The 20,121-nt window shown below is 32.2% G+C and overlaps 2 protein-coding genes across 2 annotated transcripts in view; both read right to left on the reverse strand.

Annotated features, from left to right (window-relative positions):
- The window catches only part of twz (BTB/POZ domain-containing protein twz), a 31,038-nt gene extending 19,311 nt beyond the window's left edge, over positions 1–11,727 (reverse strand). Inside the window, exon 1 of the mRNA XM_013323693.1 lies at positions 11,638–11,727. The gene's annotated coding sequence lies outside the window, so the exon portion shown is untranslated. The remainder of the gene's footprint in view (positions 1–11,637) is intronic.
- Positions 11,728–12,425: 698 nt separating this feature from the next.
- Positions 12,426–15,348, reverse strand: LOC106126473 (uncharacterized). The gene is made up of 3 exons (XM_013324160.1): positions 15,193–15,348; positions 12,989–13,134; positions 12,426–12,644 (listed from the first exon to the last, which is right to left on the reverse strand). The coding sequence occupies exons 1-3, from the start codon at positions 15,275–15,277 to the stop codon at positions 12,639–12,641; spliced, it is 237 nt and encodes a 78-aa protein (XP_013179614.1). The 5' UTR covers positions 15,278–15,348; the 3' UTR covers positions 12,426–12,638.
- Positions 15,349–20,121: the final 4,773 nt, after the last annotated feature.

Below are 20,121 nucleotides of genomic sequence, written 5' to 3' on the forward strand. Positions count from 1 at the left end.
TTTCGAATTTATGCCTTCAAGAGCTGCTTTTTATATAACTTATCTATATATTAAGTTTATTTATATATCCACGCGGACGGAGTCGCGGGCGACAGCTAGTATGTATATAAAATTGCATAAAAATCGGTCAAGCCGCTTCGGAGGAGTATAGTTACTAACATTGTAACACGAGAATTTAATATCTAAAATAAGATCTGGAATAAAATATACAAAGGGAAAAATTTTCTGAACCTGAGAACGTATCCATGCGCTCTTTGTGCCCCTTTGAAGCGGAATTATCCATTGGATGTTCATAATATATTTATAAAGTGTATTTTTTATAATACCGTTGAAATGCATCTTGTTTTTACTTTTTTAATTTTTCTCATTTTGAAATTCTTTAAACCGTTTATATCAATCTATCCCTAACCATAACGGTTGCTATGGTAACACCTAATGTCAATTATCGACATAATCAGCATTGAGTTTCAAAAAGTTTAAAATGTGAAGCTGTGCGAAATTTCTAGTGTATAGAATGGACGAGCAAAAGGAATATAAGCCGAAGGCCTTATTTACTCTTAGATGGATGGACACGGAAAGTAGATTTGCGAAGGTTCGGACGCGTAGGAAGAGGAAATAATCTCTTTCTGCGTCTCTCTTCTTTGTTGATTAAAAGTAGGCAAACAATCTGAAATTTCAGATGTACATGAGTAGGACTAGCTTCGCTATTTCGGCGTATTCAGGTGGCTGTTTGCTTATTTACGACCTTGTAATAATAAAAAAAGCTTTGTTTAAAAAATACAAATTACAAAAACAAGATGCCAGATAAGAAAAACATTGTTAAGACCTTCGTCGCTAAATATCTGCGCAATTTAATTAACCGAATATTGCGACTAAACTTAATCAATATCTCGGATAATGGGTTAGAAAGGAATATTCCATTCCAATGATTTGTTCAACAAACAAATATCTTAAGCTTGTAAATTAATTACAAATTATTTATGAAAAATATTTTTTTTGTTTTATATTTATTTTTTTGCAATCAATTTTATCTTACCATTATTATAAATGCGAACGTTTAAATGGATATTTGTTCAAAGGTATGTTCAGAATGGCTTGAATTATCTTGATGATAGTTATAGATGTAGAGCACAGTCTGGAAGAACACTTAGGCTACTAATTATTTTTTACTAATTCCGCATGGATCAAGTCACGGGCGACATCATCATCATCAGCTCACTATACTCGTACGTTCCCACCGAGGGGCTCCGAGCCTACCCTAAGTTAAGGGTGATTAGGCCATAGTCAACCACGCTGGCCAAGTGCTGGTTGGTTGACTTCACACATATCATTGAATTTCTTCTCAGATATGTACAGGTTGCATCACGATGTTTTCCTTCACCGCAAGAACGTCGGATAAATGTACATATGTAAATCGGAAATCGAAAAACACTTTGGTACATGGCGGGATTCGAACCCAGGACCTGCAGATTGTAAGTCAAGTGCTTGACCACTGAGCCACCGACGCACGCGAAATGAAATACTATGGATTACAAAGGATTAAATCGGAGCGATATTAAGATGCACTTAGCAATTTCCCCTTTGACAGAGGGTTAGGTGTTCCGATGTAATCTCTTACCTCTAACAGATTGTTCCAGATAGACAACACTCAAGAATATTAGTAATACAAGCAAGGGATTAAAAAAAATCTTAATTAACCTATATGTTCTTCCGAATTATGTTGTTTATTCTACCTTTTAAAAAACATCCATCCAAAGATTCCCACTTATAATATTAGTAAGATTTATAACGTATAGTATCCAAAGCTTATGGATTATTTTATTTTGTTTTACAAATAAATAATCAGATTGAACGTTATTTTTTCCCGGTCTATGGCCACAAATGATATTTCCCTTTCCATCTTTTCGTAAGAAGAAATAAAATAATTAATTAAGTTAAAAAATATATAACTGTAGTGGAATTACAAATAAATCAACGGTGGGTTTCCACTGTCATAACATCTATTTTACAGCAAAATTGATATCCCTGTCGTTTTATATGAAAAAAACAAAGACAACAATGTTGTTCCGATACGCTACCACGTATAAAATTTCCGGTTAGTGTGGCTTTATAGCCAGATTGGACGCCCAATGGCTATGATCCTAAATATGACTCCTCCCATATTTAATCCTTGCCTCTTCTATATGTATCTGTACAATACTTGTTGCTTTTAGTTCTACTAAAAATTCAAACCAGAAATAAATCTTAGTTAATTTCCTAATATATTGTTACGAGGCGACTCCACTGACATAAGCAACATGAGATTGTTATCTTTCTTTTTTAACAGAAAGAATATCTTTTTTATTCCATAACCATTTAACAACAGATTTAATTATATTTGTTATTAAATGTCATCGATTAGCGTTTAATAACATAACTCAAATGAGTACAACGCGTAAGAGCAGAAATACATATGGATAGATAATGCATGGAGTCGATTATGGTCCTAGTAGGCATGACAAATTTTGAAGAAATAAATACGATTTTTAAGATAGAATTTCATTGGTAAATAAAGCATATACTACTTCGTTTTGTGAAATAGAATGATAGATATAATATTTATAAATAAAAATTTAATAGCAGTGAAATTCTACTTTTAGATTTATCAAGTTGGTTCGTAATTTTATAGCGATCAAAATTAATGGGATGTTTTTTTTATTAATACCTAAAAATTCTATTATTTATTATTTTTTACAAAACAAATGGTTCTACACCAAACTGTTTCTGTTAGATTGATTTTCCACGCTACAAATACCAGTACAAAAACGTATTGTTCCAAAATCGAAATCACAGAAGTCCGATAACTAACTTTGTGTTCGGTCTGCGTGCCACTTTGTGATTTTTGAATAAATAACATACAATTGTTTAGTTTTTTTTTATCATTTTATTGTCCTCTATGATTTTACAGTTTTCATTTTAGTAATAGTCAAACGTTTAAAAAAATGTATCCAACGAATCTGTCTGCATCATGTTACATTGTTTGCTGCCAATGCTTTTCTATTTTCATCAAAACATTTTTGACGGGCGTGAGCTTACTTCGAATCGAAAATCGGAAAACATTTTGTGAATTACAAAATATATTTCTAATTTCCATCCTTGTCATTCACATAGGAAATGTTGAGATAACAATATATTTTACCGTTTATTTTAGAAATGTAAACTCACGGCGCTGGTATCCTGTAATTTGCCTAGTTTAAACAAAACTATTTAACTGTAACCAGAACGCTCAATCAATATTGAATTGCGATTCCATCAAAGAGCTTGCACCAAACAGAGCTTTTGTAACCACACAGTACACAGGTATATTGCAAATATGTTTACATGTTGTACTTTTCTGAATTCGTGCTAGTTTTTTATACCGTATTTGTTAGACCTGACCAAAAATATATATTTAAAAACCTCTCCTAACGGTCAACATCGCGAATAACATTGCAACTCTATCCACGGCACAAACGAATTAATGTCATTTAAAAATAAAATGAAGCATTTTCGACATGTTCTATTTGCCTCTAAATTTATTGCAACATTGTAAAACATCAAATAATCAGATATAGTCAAACGAGGATATATGGGTAGATGAGGGACACGCTGATATCACACTTAGTTCTGTCAGAAAATATGCATAACTTACTAAGGCATAGAAAATTACATAAAAGAAAAAAAAGCTATAGTACGAAAAGGATCTATTAACACTTTGACGTCGACAGGGGGCGCTAGTGAGTCATAATTTAGTTTGACTTATGCCCACCGGGTCAGTTTGCCTTGTTGATTCATACCATAGAAATTCTGAAAGTCTACTGAAGCAAATAGGAACTGACCAAGAGCATTACGATACATAGGAGTACTAAATCTCAGAATATGCACAAGAGGAATACGGAGGTATCTTAAGCTTTATTTAATACATAACACGCTACAATGCTTATTTAAGCCCTTGTTCTGCGAGGCATAATAATACTACTATAGTGGTTGCTGCAAGGAGTTTCGCATAAAGTCTATATTATCGAAAGTTCGATAAATCCGGCTTGCAAGTCAACGGTCAGATATCGTCAGTTACGGTACAAAGCATTGTTATATCATAGCTAATCTATTAAGACGAAGTTAATCCTTGATGACCGGCAGTATACCAATCTTGTACATCACGGCAGATGTGTACCGAGCGTAAGTAATGATAAGCTTTAATCATACGCCACTTTGAAATACAACAATAGGCCTGACTCGACAAATCTAGACATACTGTCTAGGTAGAATAACTATAAGGAGATCCAACTAAATAATTGCAAAAAGCAGGAAGAACAGTACAAATTTAATATGAATTTCCTTTTAAAACTTATTACATTTGTTGTAAAATTTATTCATTTTTATATTATAAAAATCTTTTAACTTTAAAAAATTAGTAAGACAAGCTCAAAAGAAGTTTCATCTTTAATAAATATGTTGGAGTTTTGAGTTGGTTAAAGAGATGAAAAATAAAGTAATTAGTAGTGACGGTCCTGTATAAAAACTACTGAACATCGAAATATTTTGCTTCAATTTTAAAATAGGCTTCCCTTATAAAATGCAACGGCTTCATTAAAAAATATAGATCTTTAATATAGAATGTATTTATTTTTTAGAAATTTAAAAACATGACAATTTCGTATAAAAGCAAAGGAAACGTAAGTTAAAAAAGTATCATCAAAGTCAAAAATCATTAGATAATTTTGGTCCACGTAACAATTTTAATACGCAAAGGTACCAAATATTAGGTCCACAAAACGAAACTTAGGTAAAATATGTAATTTACCTTATTGAAATGTTTTTGTCGATGGAACAAAACTAAAGAAAAGAACAAATGAGTAGATAGGTTAAGCAAGATAAATTGTTAGTTTTAAGATTTTTTATTAAAAAAAAAACTATTAATTGTGTACGAATGTGCCTGCCTTTATTGCTCGGAGTTAAAACAGCGTGAAGTTTTAGGCGGCGTGAGTCCGACTTAAGCCGCGCACCCCTCCCAAAACCCATATCCCTTGAGGGCATATGTTCCGTTGTGTGTACGGAGGCCGCGCAACGCGATTCGCGCGGTGCAACTTAGCTTCGACGATTAACGTGACCGTGTATACGAAGTTCCTTAGCTGTCACAACTTCGCCCACGTCAACAATTTTTTTTTACAAAACCAGAAATAGAAACACAATTATTACGAAATAAGTTCATAGGAAATTTATCAATTTCTAATTAGTTAACTTGGAAAAAACCTTTCTTACCGGCATACGGAGTTACAAAAATATTTGTCCAAAGTTTCAGTCAGTAACTTTTTAAGAATATTTAATAAGAGTATGAAACAATGAGTGCGCAAGCAATGGACGTCACGATTCTCGAACTGCCTTCGGCTTCCTTAACGTAGTGATGTAATAGATTATTATTTAGCCACATTGGACGCCAAGCTCACATGCAAATATGATTATTTTATAAGCGAGGTATAATGGATGCACGGGGAAAAGACGGTAATATGTAGGGATGTTACAAATCACATAAAAATTTGATTTACATACTAGATTGCACTCGCGACTATAAATTTCTCCGCGACACTAAATTTTCGATTTTCAAGTTATTCTGATGAAGAAATTCTAAGAAGAAATATTTATTCTTTAACTTTAAACTTTTATTCCCTACTTTAGACTTTTGATTGAGTAAGTTCCAAGAATCCCGAGATATGTATTATGTAAGAATAGAACCTAGACCTAAAGAAAAAAAATGTAGGGCGCCTACTACCTCGATAAGTCGACAACTTCATATAGAATAAATTGAAGTGGAAAGCGCTGGAAGGGATTAGAAAGACTTAAAACCAGCAAACATATATTGATTGATTTTATAAAAGATAATGAAACAAAAAAAATCTTAAGCCGATAGAACAATTTAAAAAATGAAAAACGTTTTTTTTACTAAGATAACATGTGATTATTTTTTAAATGATGAATTGTTTAAGTTAAAGATGGGCAACCCTAATGTGCATCGCTCAGGGCGTCGCGGCGCCCGATCCCGCCGGGCCTGAGTCGGGCCTCCGACGATGCCGAGGCACACCTAGCAATAGCCTACACCCGGGGCGATTCCCCGGGCGCTCATCTACAGAACAATCATTTCGAAAATTATTTCGAATCCGCCTTCAGCAAAGTGCGAACCGGCGAGACCAACTTTGAAAACGCACTGAGCCTCTTTGCTAAATGAATGCGGACAAAAACCTCGCAATTGAAAAGTTTATAACGATTTAAATATTCACTGAATATATAATTGTTATGATGGACGAAAGTTTAAGCATCTCGTACACGTATGTTAAAGTTACTGATGTGCGAAACGCGAATGACGTGCATTCACATTATCATACTCATATACAATGCACAATGTTACAAATAAGATGCAACTGGAAATTAATAAATAATTCTACTTATAAATGTTTTGTCACAAAAAACGCGTCATCATAGTAATTGTAGCCAACTTGAAGAGTGAATAAGCACTTACTAAGCTAGCGCGTACCATCTTTCGACCAAATCTCCACTTCACCAGGTGGAATCGTGGTCAAGCGCTAGCTTATAAAACGTAAAAAAAACTTATAATCAATAGTTTACATTGTAAATATCAATAGAAAAGATAAAACCATGAGCTTTAGTAAAGCTGTAGCGTCAACTGTAGCTTGTGTAACCGTGACGTCACACTATCAAAAGAGTTTAAACATTGTGATCTTTACCTTAAATAATCGTCAATATTAAACATCGAAAATAAATATAAATGCAGGAACATGTCAAAAGAGAAAATTTATTTCATTTTTGATAGATTTCGGCAAAGCTAATTAAACAAATGTAATATTGAGAGAATGAACTATATACAATGTTGAAAATTGGAACTGATGAAAATGTTTCCTTTTAATGACGCGGTCGGCACATTGACTAACATCAAATTATATTGGAAAAAGTAATAAATATTATATTATTTACTAATACTGGTTTTAAAATGGACCGCAATACAATTCATTGTTTTGTTCGTATCCAATTCCCATGAGCAATAATAATAAAGTAATGAAAAAAACAGAGGGCAATCGAAACGCCCCGTCTCATATTTTGTGAACACATAAATAAATGACTGTCTGAATTTATTTTCTATTTCAAAACTGCAATATAATTCAAAGATGAAACAAAGAAAATGTGCAATATTAAATGTCTTTGAATTACAACAAAGACATTTCCTTGGAACTGAGCTTATAAATGTAATAATCCTCTTTCCTTGAAGCGTCAGTGAAAATTTAGTTTCACTTATGTAGAAATATATTAAAAGTGTTTGCTTTAAAATGTTATATTTTACTTGTAAAACTCAGCATTGTGAAAACTCTTACTCCATTCAAAAATAATGTAAGATATTAACAAAATTTCGAAACAATACTAAGCTTCCATGAAGAAATGAGTCAAGTAGCGCTCTCTAATAGGGCTGGCTACAATACGTTATTAAATCCTATTCAAGTATGCTACGTATACGAAAAAGTACTTCGTAAAAAAATATATTTATCGTTCATTTTAGAAGATGTTGAGAAAAAAGAAGTCATGATTTAGTTACGTATAATACTTAATCGTAGACTTTATTACAAACTAGCTGTCGCCCGCGACTCCGTCCGCGTGTATGTATTAAAAAAAACTTAACTTAAATATTCTTTGAGACTATATTCTTTATGTATGCTAAATTTAATCGAGATCCGCCGAGCCGATCTAGATATATCTTCAAACGCCCATCCATCCATCCACATCACATCCATCTAAACATTCGCATTTATAATATTAGTAAGTTTAATGAAAAGCAGATCTTCAAGGCATAAATTCGAAAAAAAAATTAATCAATAGTATCCTATGTCTGTCTCCTGGCTCTAAGCTACCTCCTCACCAATTTTCAGGCATATCGGTAAAGCCGTTCTTGATTTATAAATAGTGTAACTAACACGACTTTCTTTTGTATATGCAGATATTTTTATTTAATTATTCTATTTGCATTAGTAGTCTGAGAATGGAAAATATGTGCTCTCGCGATGTTTATTACCTACCGTTCCGGGAATATTTATTACCATTACTATAATTGTTTATTTAAGCTTTGCAAAACAATCAAAATTACTTTTATTCGTGAAGACTTTGGAATAAATTGTTAAGAAAACATTCGTTTTAAAAAATGTAAATGCAACGTTCTATAAAAATCTTAAATCAATCTAGATACTTCTATTCCAAACTGAACTTTGTAGATAGAATATTTTAAATCTTTTGTAGAGGAAAACATGTTACGAAGGGCAGGAGGAAGGTATCACGACTTGTTATTCTGTGTTGCGTAAGTATTCTTTTGAAACATTATTGACGTAAATCTTCTATAAATAGTCAGGGGAAAAAAGTTACATTTTTATACGGTTTTACAATCAGAAATTGGCAATATCATACTTTAAAGAGCCCCTCAATGATTTAGACTAGATGTTACTCACGATTTTGTTGACTTCAAATTAAATATTAAATATTTTTCCATTTCGGAAAATCTTTAACAGATTGCATTTTAATTATACGCGCATGTTGGAACAAAATCGTCCCTATCGCTTGTACGTTCTCGCTGTCGGCCAACTGAACACGGGAGAGGATTTCGGCGAAGCGACGGCGATAATTAAACAGGCCTATTGAACTTCCACATACGTCAGGTACATTAAATACGATAGACAATACCCGGAAACATCGCGGAATTACGGACCAACGGACAGCCAAAAGAAAATTTAATTTGTCATATGTCACCTATATTCATATTTTAAGACGAGAGATTTCAGTTTGCATAGAATAATCTCTGAAGGTACTAATCCGATTTTAAAAAAATACTATTCGGAAACTACTCTAAGCCCGGATTATATTTATTATTAGTTTTTTTTTTTGCGCGCAGACAAAGTCTCGGGTAACTGCTAGTTAGTTATTAGAAACTTTTGTTGTCGACCTATGAATTTAATTCGAGAGACATGACCCTTCAAAATTTTAAAGTATTACATTCAGTCTGTCTCTTTCACACGCCTCCAAATTATACCTCTCATCTCCGTCATGTAGCGAAATGAACCTAAAAGTGATGCAAATTTGAAACAGTACTGTCACATTCATTTAAAAAACCATTTTTTTATTACAATCCAAATATTTCAACTGGCATTCCCTTTCCATTAATACTTTCAACATGCCCCAACCGGGAAAGCACGTCTCCTTCCATTTTACAACTTTCAAGCGACATTTTCCGTTGCATCTATCAATCCTATTATTCAGAGTCACGCCTGGCATAGTCTACAAAGTTCGCTATCGAATGCCACTAATTTTACTATATTACTTTATCCTGGTAATCCGTAGATAGGATTCCTAGATCTCACTTACAATGCTATATAAATATTTTTATAGTACCTAAACCTAACACAGACCTAACCTAATATATTTCCACTTTATCACTAAACTACGTTTTCAAATTTTTTAGTACTTAACATTTTATCGCATATCAAAGTATCATTATCTAAATTTCGCATATCTTTCATCATCAGCCACCTCGTCATCTTACACGGAATCCATTCATATTTTCTTAGTCTTACTTCTACCGACATATTGATTCACTTTGAAATAATATTCTTACATTTTTTTCCTAATTTAAAATTACAACCAAAGTTACTTCCACGCTTCCTCAACATGTCGTTTCGCAATTCAGTCTTATTACTCCAAACAATCATCTCAACAGGCATTCTTCTCGCGTGCACTTTCAAGTTTCTTAAGTAACCCAACACTCCATTCCGTGTAGAATATCAAACCAAATAGGAACTTCATTAAATCCTATTTTCAATCTAGGTTCATACAGAATATTACCTTTACACGGAATTTTATCCTAAGAGTTGGTTTTTCCAAGAATTATTCGTCGCTCAAAGCTTCTAGCAGCAAGAGAAATCTGCTTGCTAATAACACAAATAACATACGAGCCACACTCTACTTGATTGAAATTATACTCAGTAAAGCTTAAAGGTAACAGTTCCCCAAACATTGCAATTATGAAGCTTTACATTATAATATACTAGTAGTCGCCCGCGACTCAGTCCGCGCGGAATAAAAAAAACTTAATACGTGACCTATGTGTTCTTCCAGACAAAATTCTACATGTATACGAAATTTAATTGAAATCCGTTCAGCCGTTCCGATGACACCTTCATCCATCCATCTAATCGTAGATAATTTTTTTTAAATGAAATATTTTGAAAAATTCAATTTTAAATCAAGTATTAAGTAATATTAATTATTACTTAGTCATTGTAGCAAAAGTTAGTTTTTATTATAATAATTTTATTTGGAATCTAATAAATCAATTACTATCATTAAACGACAAGAGCTTAAAGTTTTAGTCTATTCATCAAAAAAATACTGATATTTATTGTTGGTGTATTTTTAAAAATATTTTTTATTACTTAGTTATAATTGCATGATTTATAATTACATATTTTTATTTTACTAAACGTCCGAGTACAGGCAGGTTGCAAACCATAAAAAAGTAGAAAAAAGTTTCATTAAACCCGGTCCGACTACAAATGATTATTATAACGCCAGGAAGGTGACGATGCAATCTAACGTATATTAAATTCCTTGTTAAATATCGCTTTGATATAATTTTCATTGAAATATACAAATTAGATAGTAGGCAAAATGGTAGCCTATCATTTTGAAAGCAAACGAGTAAACGGCTCATTTGATATTAAGTAGCAATTGCCGCAAATACTCTCTGAATATTGATGTGTATCGATTTTATGCAACAATTCGTTAACTTCAAATAGGTTTACTTTGTCTAAAGAGGTTTCTACCAATGTTCATTACAAAAACTATTTCTTCATCGGAAAATTCAACAAAGACAATAAAATGAGCAACCGCAATGCATTTAAAAATTAAACAAGGTTTAGGCTAAGTGCCATCTGCGCTCTGCCACCTCAAGCCCGGTGAAGCTGTAAATGCCTCCTCAAGGCAAACAGTGGCAATCAGTCAGAAAAAAAAATCATTTTAAAAATCGCATTTTTCGAAAATCGGATTAAAATCCCGCGACCGTGAATTGACACATAAATTATTTGCAATCATGGAAACAGCACAGCATCTAGAGCCTTAATAAAGAAGATAGCATAGCAAAAAGACAACAAAAGAATTTTTTTTTCACCAACTGGTAAAAAAATCACACCCATGCATATGGTTAAAACATAAGCACAATTTTCGCCAGCGTTAATTTTTAAAACCGATCCAAAAAAGTTATTTAAATTGAAGAAAGTAACGACCCATATGTTATACGATTATGTAACTACGAGATATAATTAAATAAAAATAAATAGTCCAAAATATATCTACTAAAATGATTAAAAAGATAAAATAATAAACTTATTTAAAAAATTATTAGTTTCAACCCTTTATAAATAAAAAAATATGATACAAAAATTACATAAGAAAATATTAAATACTAAAATATTCGCATAAAAAAATTAGAATAAATATTTTAGAGCTTTAGGAAGTTTTCCTGAGCTTTTTATTCAATTCTAACTTGTTAAAATGGCAAAGTTTCTTAGTACTTACGAGAGCGCAGGCAGCACCGATCACACTTGCAAACGGGTAAAAGCTCGCGACGCAACTGGTGCCTCTTTCAAGCAATCCGATGCGCGGGGGAAACTGACCCAGTGTTACCAATGTACGCAGTTAAAATTTAACATTAGTACTGTAATTATTGTAAAATATTACATATAAATGTGTATCTTGGCTTATTATTATTATTATCTTGGATTTTTGGCTTATTTAGACTTAATATTTAATATTTTTTTTTTACACAGAAATAGTTAAAGAGCCAAAAATATGGGAAAACATTTTGTTTCCTTAAGTTTATTAATTTCATCAACTTTTTTTTATATATTTTAGCTTTAACGTATTACTACCATTTACATTGTTAATTTTGTAATGATCATTGAACTTTAATAAATTTCTATTGTTTTTAATAAATAATGTTTAATTAATCGTATTTTAAAGGCTTCAAATTGGCCGCTAGATGGCAGTGCACCTTGGGAAATTGGTTCTAACTATTCGATGATAGATGGCGCTGTTTTTAAGAAATACGTTGATAAGAAACACTGACAAAACCAATTCTTACTAATTAAAAAAATACTTAGCCTCCCCGTTGTAGAAAATTATACTCTAGACTAGTAAAATGAAGAATACCGTCGTTTAAATTTTACAAATCGAACTAGATAAATGTGTATCACCAAGTTCTTTTCACGCTAATTCTAGAATATCGTGAGTCTGTTTTTATCTTATTTTCTTTGAACGCAACTTAAGGGCATAAATTATCTTAATTATAAAATGATACAACAAAAAAATATTACGAATTTTTATTTAAATATAGATTTGAACACACTTAGGACTAAAACATATAAATAATACTTAACGTATGTAACATTTTCGTTCGATGTGAAAGATTTTTCACAAATAAATAAAGCAAAATAATAGTACTTATTTGCGTCTTATAAACTAAATTAAGTTTTAGAGAGTAAGTAAAGGCGGAACTGTGTCTTCAACAAAGAGACCGGTTAATTCTGAAAACAAAAAAAAACAAAATATTAACTAATTACAATAAAAACAAAACACAAAACAATAATTTTAAAATCCGATCTAATGAACCTAAATCCGAAAAATACTTCCTAAGTAATCCTTATCCTTCGTCCACGTTCAACCCATTCTTAATAAAATAACGATGGGAAGAAAAACAGATTTTAATTAGTGACCTCTGACTTCGACAAATCGGTTATTGTCACAGACATTTATTTCCTACCCATTTCGATATAAATTATTCAAAAACTTACACACACGTGGTATATTATTGCGCATGTGACTTGTGGAAAGTGAATTTATTTCTTTGACTGCAATCATATATACTCACGTAGCAACACTCAACGCCGAGATGCCTTTGTTTTGGACACAGCACTCCCCTCATGTGCACCAAATTGTCCTGGTCACAGTCCTCGATTCTACGGCACAGCCCCCCCTGTCTCACACAAGGCTCCTCCATAGTGATGAAATTTATCACTGCAAAATATTAGAAAAACATTAATATAAACATTTGGGTTTTAAAAATCAATGAACGCGAAGCGCGGAGAACCGTATACTTTTGAAAGATAAAGACGCGTTTCCACTACTTTACCTACTATTAAATATTTTTAAGAGATTGAGAGGAATGTCAAACTGTTACACGAGGGTAGTATAAACCAGACGATAGACTGTGTAGTAGACATGGGAGGTATTGCAAGTGCTCTCAAATAGTAATCAAAAGACGAAGACAAAGCAAAGACCAAGGGATATTGTTTAAAAAAACGTAAGTACATACAGTTGTGCTCAGATTTTATAAACAATAAACTCTGAGCATAATGTTCTATGCGAGGACGGCTCAGAGGTTTTTGTAAAAAGACTAGCACTTCAGTGCTAATCTTCTCCAATGGATACTTAATATCTGCTTAACTCTCTGGGTTACGAGTGTGTTATGTTATTATTAATTCATTTCTAAGAATTGTACATCGCGGCAATGATTCTGTTTTAACGTAAATAACGTATGAGGACGAGCTATGTGTGTTAGTGTAGCGGATTATTTTTAAGCAACCTTGACCGCTCGCCACACATTCGCTTCGATAAACCACACGATGTTTTCGTCCATTTTAATTATATCTTCTTGGAAATTTGCTGATATTGAGCATTTTTAAAAAGCAATAAATTTCTACAATTTTATTTGTAACTTTATATTTCTAATTCCACAAAAAAACAAATATAAATGTTTATATATCTACACTTGAACAGTATTTTGACTTGAGGTCTGCCTTGAGGCATTTAAACTTTTAATTTAAAAGTTTCACATTATTAGAAGCGCTAAGATCACCTATGCTTAAGGCTTTTCGCTAATATTATCGTGAATCTAAGCTATGTCTATACGATTTCCATATTGAGATATCGCTAAACTCGACTTGATGGGCCGTTGTCTAATTGCAACAAGGGCCGTTGAAGGGAAAGACGTAAGGAGAGAACGGCTGCAATACGAATATTGAGATATGTCTGAGTGATAAATAAGTTATAAATTAATATATAATATCTATAAATAAGTAAATAGAAATCTGAAAGTATCACTAGAGCATGTTATGAGGCTACGACATTAAAAGAGGGACAATATAAATTAGGTCCAAAAAGGATATAGGAAGGGGGTCGCCATAGAACTGAATGGATTGCCTTAGGTACTTAGGTACTTAGAGTTAAAATTATCCTGAAATAATATACGTTATGTAATACTAATTTTAAAAGTCTCCGTCCCGATTTAAATATTATTATTAATAACAGAAAAATACAAAACTTGGAAATTTTCTTTTGAAAAAAAATATAAAATAGTTTATAATATCTCGTAGGGTTTGTTATGATTTTGATAGTGTTGTAGCACCAGTACACCTAATCGATTTTTTAAAGTACATATCGATATCGATTTACTTTTAACCGTACAAATACGACCCTGTGATTTTTATAAAAACTAAAATTAAAAACAGATATGAATTAGTAAACGCTAGTTACAACCGTCTACTGTTATAACTTACTAATCGAATGTACAATAATTTAAAAATCAATTATGTTTAGTTATAAAGTAATTGAAATCTGTATCAATACAGATTATTCGATTGCAGCGAGCTATAAATAACAAATAGAGAAATCTTTAACAAATTATTATAACTGATAAGAAGAGTCTAGAAGTTGCTTGACAACATACGGGAAACATCATTAAATATTTACGAGCGGTAAATAAATAGAGGCATGTAATCTTAATTATAAATTTGATTTGAAAAAAAATGGAATTCAAAAACATGTTGCAATAAAATTTAATGCGTCTCTACCACACCACAAATGCGAAACGTAACAGCAAAAATGAAAACAAAGCGTAAATAAAAAGAAAAATACCTCTTCGTTAGATTTCGTGTAATACGGTTATTGGAGCAAACTAAATCTATGCCTAGTTCAAATCGAAATTGAGTCCGCTGTGGTTTCAGTTCACGGAAGTGTGTAGAGAGCAATTCGCTAGCAATCGTCGCTTTTGCAACCTTCAATAAATAGACTTACGTTCCATAGGTGCTCTTTCCAGTGGGACAGCATTGACGGTCACCAGTAACAACACGGTAACAGCAAACACAATTCGAAAATGCATTATTCGAGTATTAATATTAGTGAGGTAGCGAGCAGGCTAAAGTCGTATATCGTTTGGTCGCGAGATACGGCGTCCGATGCTTTTATACACATGACGTGCGTAAACACATTTGCGACGGAGATGTGCGTAAAGCTTGCTCACACGAAATGCAAAAATATATTGCGTAAACAATAACTATAATTTATCAAAAATATTTTATTACTTTGTAAGGATATAAAGTACAACAAAATATATTTATACCAAAAACTTTTTTTAATGTGCACCAAAAGATAATTAATTTAGTAACATTATAAATATGACAAAATTAATTTATGAATCAAGAGGTCCTTGTTTCTAGAATAAAAATATATCTATTATTGTATCATCTAATAATCATTGTTTTGTAATTTAAATTGTTGAAGTGTCAACAAACAAACACAAAATAATATGAAAAGTAAAAAACAATGAAGTAAACATAACATAAAAATGTAAATGAAAAATTAATAAACAGACGGAGGACATCATCGACAAAAGCAAATAGTTTCAAATTAAAAACCTAAAATGTAGGATTACGGGTATGTATATCGATTTTCGGAGCGGAAAAGTGAATAAGAAAGTGGAGAATAGGGAAGAAGAGAAAAGAAAAAGGAAAAGATTATACTCTTTATTCTACCTCTGTCAGTTCTCAGCGGTATTGAAATACAACATTTGTCGTGACTGCGCTTGAATGTTTATGCGATGTTTACACTCATTTCTACAGCATTATAGAGCTCATCTATCTTCCACCTTCCTTCATAATATTGTATTATGTTTGCGGAAACGTCAAATATATTTTAAAATCTAAGCCGGCCAAACCTTGACACAGCGCTGAAGGAATTTTTTCGTTATTGTTTCCTTGGTTATATAGGTTAACCGGATGTCTTGAAATAGACGACATGCCCGCTCGGGGAAACGCGATCCAACGCCGCAATTTTACGACTCCGCCTCGCTAAATTTCATCTGATTTATACGTGTTAGCAAGGAATGACTGGAGGGAACGGTTAGTCCTAGGTCCCGAGTTCTCTACAAAAATACTAGGAGCAGGTTTTACCAGGTTCATTGTAACGCCACTGATGCATAGAAAACCGGCGGTGTAGTCCTCATAGTCTACAAAAAAACCTTGTAATATATACTATGTATTTATACACATAGATTTATGTAAGCATATACAAAAACGGAAATTCGAAAGAGATGATTACACGGATTCAGATAAATCAAAATTACTTTTTGCCTACATATTTCGGGTGTTGGAGCGTTGCATATTTCTTTTTATAATTAATATTAAACAATTATGAAGAGATAAGTATTATTGGTATGCTAACTGTAACTGTAATAAAGTAAAAAAATCCTAAAACCACTGTAAAATAGACCTACAGAACTTTTTATAATATAAAGTCAGAATCAATACTTTAATGAGATACTTTCTCACAACTGCGTCATACGTTCGATTATTTCCTGACCTTGAAGGAAATAACAAAACGTCGCAGCCCGTCTGACCCCGAGGACCTTTTCGTTATCCGTAAACTCATCGCGTTACGTTGTTCTTGATAATAGTATAACAAATAAGCAAGAGTAAAATTTATACTTGTGCAAAATTTTAATGCATCACTAGCGCCGCGACTTCGTCCGCGAATAAAAAATATGTAGAAAGTAATATTCAGACATACTAAATAGGCGTTTAAAATTTCATTCAAACGGTCAAGTGGTTTCGGTGGTGTATGGTAACTAACATTGTGACACGAGAATTTTATAGATAAGATAAAAAGAAAAAGATGTTATTGTTTATAACGCATAACATTAAATACTACAATATTGAATAAATTTCGTCAATTTTTCCATCAAAGAAATTGTCAAGTAATGCGCATCAGTATCGTGGGCAAGCGCTGATATATATTCACTGTAAAAAAAGTAACCTTCAATTTCCACTGCCAATAAAACTCCTACAAAATATATTGTTATCTCAATTTTTTCAAGTACAATGATAAGGATGACAATATTATTCTATAACTGTTCTACTTCAGTTGAAACCCGATATAAATTGGTACTATAACATTTATAATTTTGATTACGGTCACGTCGCTTATAAACAGATGACACATTATTAAAATCATACCACGACCGTTGAAATTATAAGTACATAGGGACTATTTGCGGTACTGATCTTTATTTATCTTTGGATATGTCAGTCATTACTCATCTCACAAACTTTGCACAATATTTACTTTCCCTGGTAATGTTTTCACTTCAAAGTCACTTGCAGACAGTCGCGTACTATTTCATATAGTTCTTGCATTAATTGCGCACTTAATTTCTTATAATAGACATTTATATTTCGATGTAAATATTTACCGTTCATATTTCAAGGACTCTTCAATCAGATGATTAATGGATTGTAATAAATATGAATGCAATAAATTAAGACGTAACCAATATTAATAATTTAAATTAATTTGTTAGTCACCTATTTACGTGTTTTAAAGGATTGTGTTTGCGTAAATTTTCTATATTTTTACATCTTCGTTCCAGGCATTTATCAATCGAAAGCTTTGCAATAAATAAGGAAGAACCTTGTTAGATAAATGCAAGTTTAACTTAAAAACAATTTAGGCAAAAACATGTTTCATATTCATTGAATTATTTAAAATTCTTCATATCAACTGGGGGTCACTGTTATCGTCCAAATTACCACAATACAATGTTGTTATAAATGTGTTCACGCAGGGACCTTCAGAGAATGTATGATCAATTGCTTGTTTCTTACTTATTCTTGAATAGTAAGCAATTTTAACGTTAACATGAGTACTGAATATCTACAAAGAATTATCTCTTTAATTCGAACATCGAATATTTGCACGTAATTACGAGTTATCTACAGATAGGTTAAAAGAGTTGCTATTGTTGTTAATTCTCTCAAAAATATATAAACATGTAAGAGTGTGGAAAATGGCATACAACAAAAAACACGACAACTACAGTACGAAAAGAATCGTAACACTTTTTTAACATTGATAGGAAGGGGCTATCAAAAGTTTGACATATCCTGTCAGCCATGAGTCGAGCATAGTAGGCCTCCCCCAAAGATCGCCACGATGGCCGGTCCTGTGCTACCTACATCCAGGACGCTTCCGCAACCTTGACCATGTCATCGGTCCATCTTGCGGGAGGCCTGCCCACACTGCGTCGACCCGTCCGGGGCCGCCACACCAGGATTTTCCGGCCCCATCGACCGTCCATTCTGCGGGCAATATGGCCGGCCCATCGCCTCTTAAGGTTAACAATTCTTCATTCATCAACATATACACCGGGTCAAATTATTTTATCGGTCTATAGTTGTAATGTTTCAAATGACATTTCACTGAAATGAATAGGAAAGAAACCTCGACGACTGTACTGCTTTTTGCGCAGTATTCCAATTACGAAAGTGAAGTGAAGTACGGATAGTGTTCACGAGCTAATAAAAAGAACAATGTTGACAAAAATATAAGTTTCGTTCTAGAAAGACTAGATGGCGCTGCGCTGTTTAAATGCACGCAAGCGTTGTTTTACTGTTGTTTTTTTTTGTGACTGAGTAATCACTGTTTGCCTTGAAGAGGCATTTACAGCTTCACCGGGCTTGAGGTGGCCGAGCGCAGATGGCGCTTAGCCTGAACTCTTAGTACTCATCCACCGACCCTTTTTTGTTTTATTTATACGGATCCAGGGGCTTTTTGTCTACTAACATTTAAATATATATATATTATTAAGTTACAATATACAAATATAACAAAATAGCTAGTTTTATTCACGTGATCTCCGTTAGAAATAAGACTAAAATGATTTTTTAATATTTTATTACGACCATTAAATTACATTCTAAAACTTATGCTAAGACATTAAGTTATTTGTCCATAAAAAACAAATATCTTCAATCCGAGAATTGCACACTAAACTAGCCAAAGGTTAAATTTAAATAAATATTTGCTTTAAGCAATAATTATCAAATTATTTCTGTTTACGCAAGATATTTTTAATCCGTCCAATTTTTCTTTTAAACCTTGAAAAAACTTTTTTATACTACTGGCTGAATGCACATTATAGAATATTTCATTATTCTTTGTTTCATTTGTGACATATTGTCATCCCTTTCATTCACATCGTATGAATAGAGACAACAATAGGTATCGATACTTGTCTCATAATAGTTGTAATATGAGCTATATTTGATGGCGATTTAATTTTTATGCTCTTATATTGCCTAATTACGTATACAATTTTCGGATTGGTATATTAAAACGAGTTTAATCTAAAGTCGTATAATTATTCATCGCCAAAATCATAATTAAATCGAATTTAATTTTTAAAATTTCGTAATAAGCACTTTTCGAAATTAATATGTAAAAAAATATGTTGCCATTATAAAAAAACATGATTTTTGCATATTTGAAATTATAAAATTTAAAACGACTTTAGATTCACTAAAATTAATATTAATAAAAATTATCTCGATAAAAATATATAAAATTTAAAAAAATACTCCATAAAATATCTGCATTAACATAGTAAAAAAAATTGTCTGCCTTTAAAAAAAAAAAAGATTACCCGTGTATGTAATGGTACCAACATTAATACTATTAATACGGAGATTCAATTTAATAAAACGGACTTTATTTAGAAAGCCAAGGAATACTGACCATACATCTATACTAATTCTTAACCAGTTACAAAGCAGAATATAGTTACATCTCATATAGACACCTAATGAGATGTAACTTTATTCATAGGAAATATTTAATACAATAAAGGTCTGCCTACAGATATGAGAGAACACAACATCGAGTTACGATATG

This window comes from Papilio xuthus, unplaced genomic scaffold, assembly GCF_000836235.2.
Source record: "Papilio xuthus unplaced genomic scaffold, Pxut_1.1 DF825017.1, whole genome shotgun sequence".
NCBI classification, from domain to species: Eukaryota; Metazoa; Arthropoda; class Insecta; order Lepidoptera; family Papilionidae; genus Papilio; species Papilio xuthus.

Bases quoted from the DNA above. Each gene is read 5' to 3' on its own strand.
- LOC106126473 (XM_013324160.1), bottom strand. From the start codon at position 15,277: ATGCATTTTCGAATTGTGTTTGCTGTTACCGTGTTGTTACTGGTGACC. The intron at 13,135-15,192 runs GTAAGTCTATTT...AATATTTTGCAG, and splicing joins GGAAAGAGCACCTATGGAAC to TGATAAATTTCATCACTATG.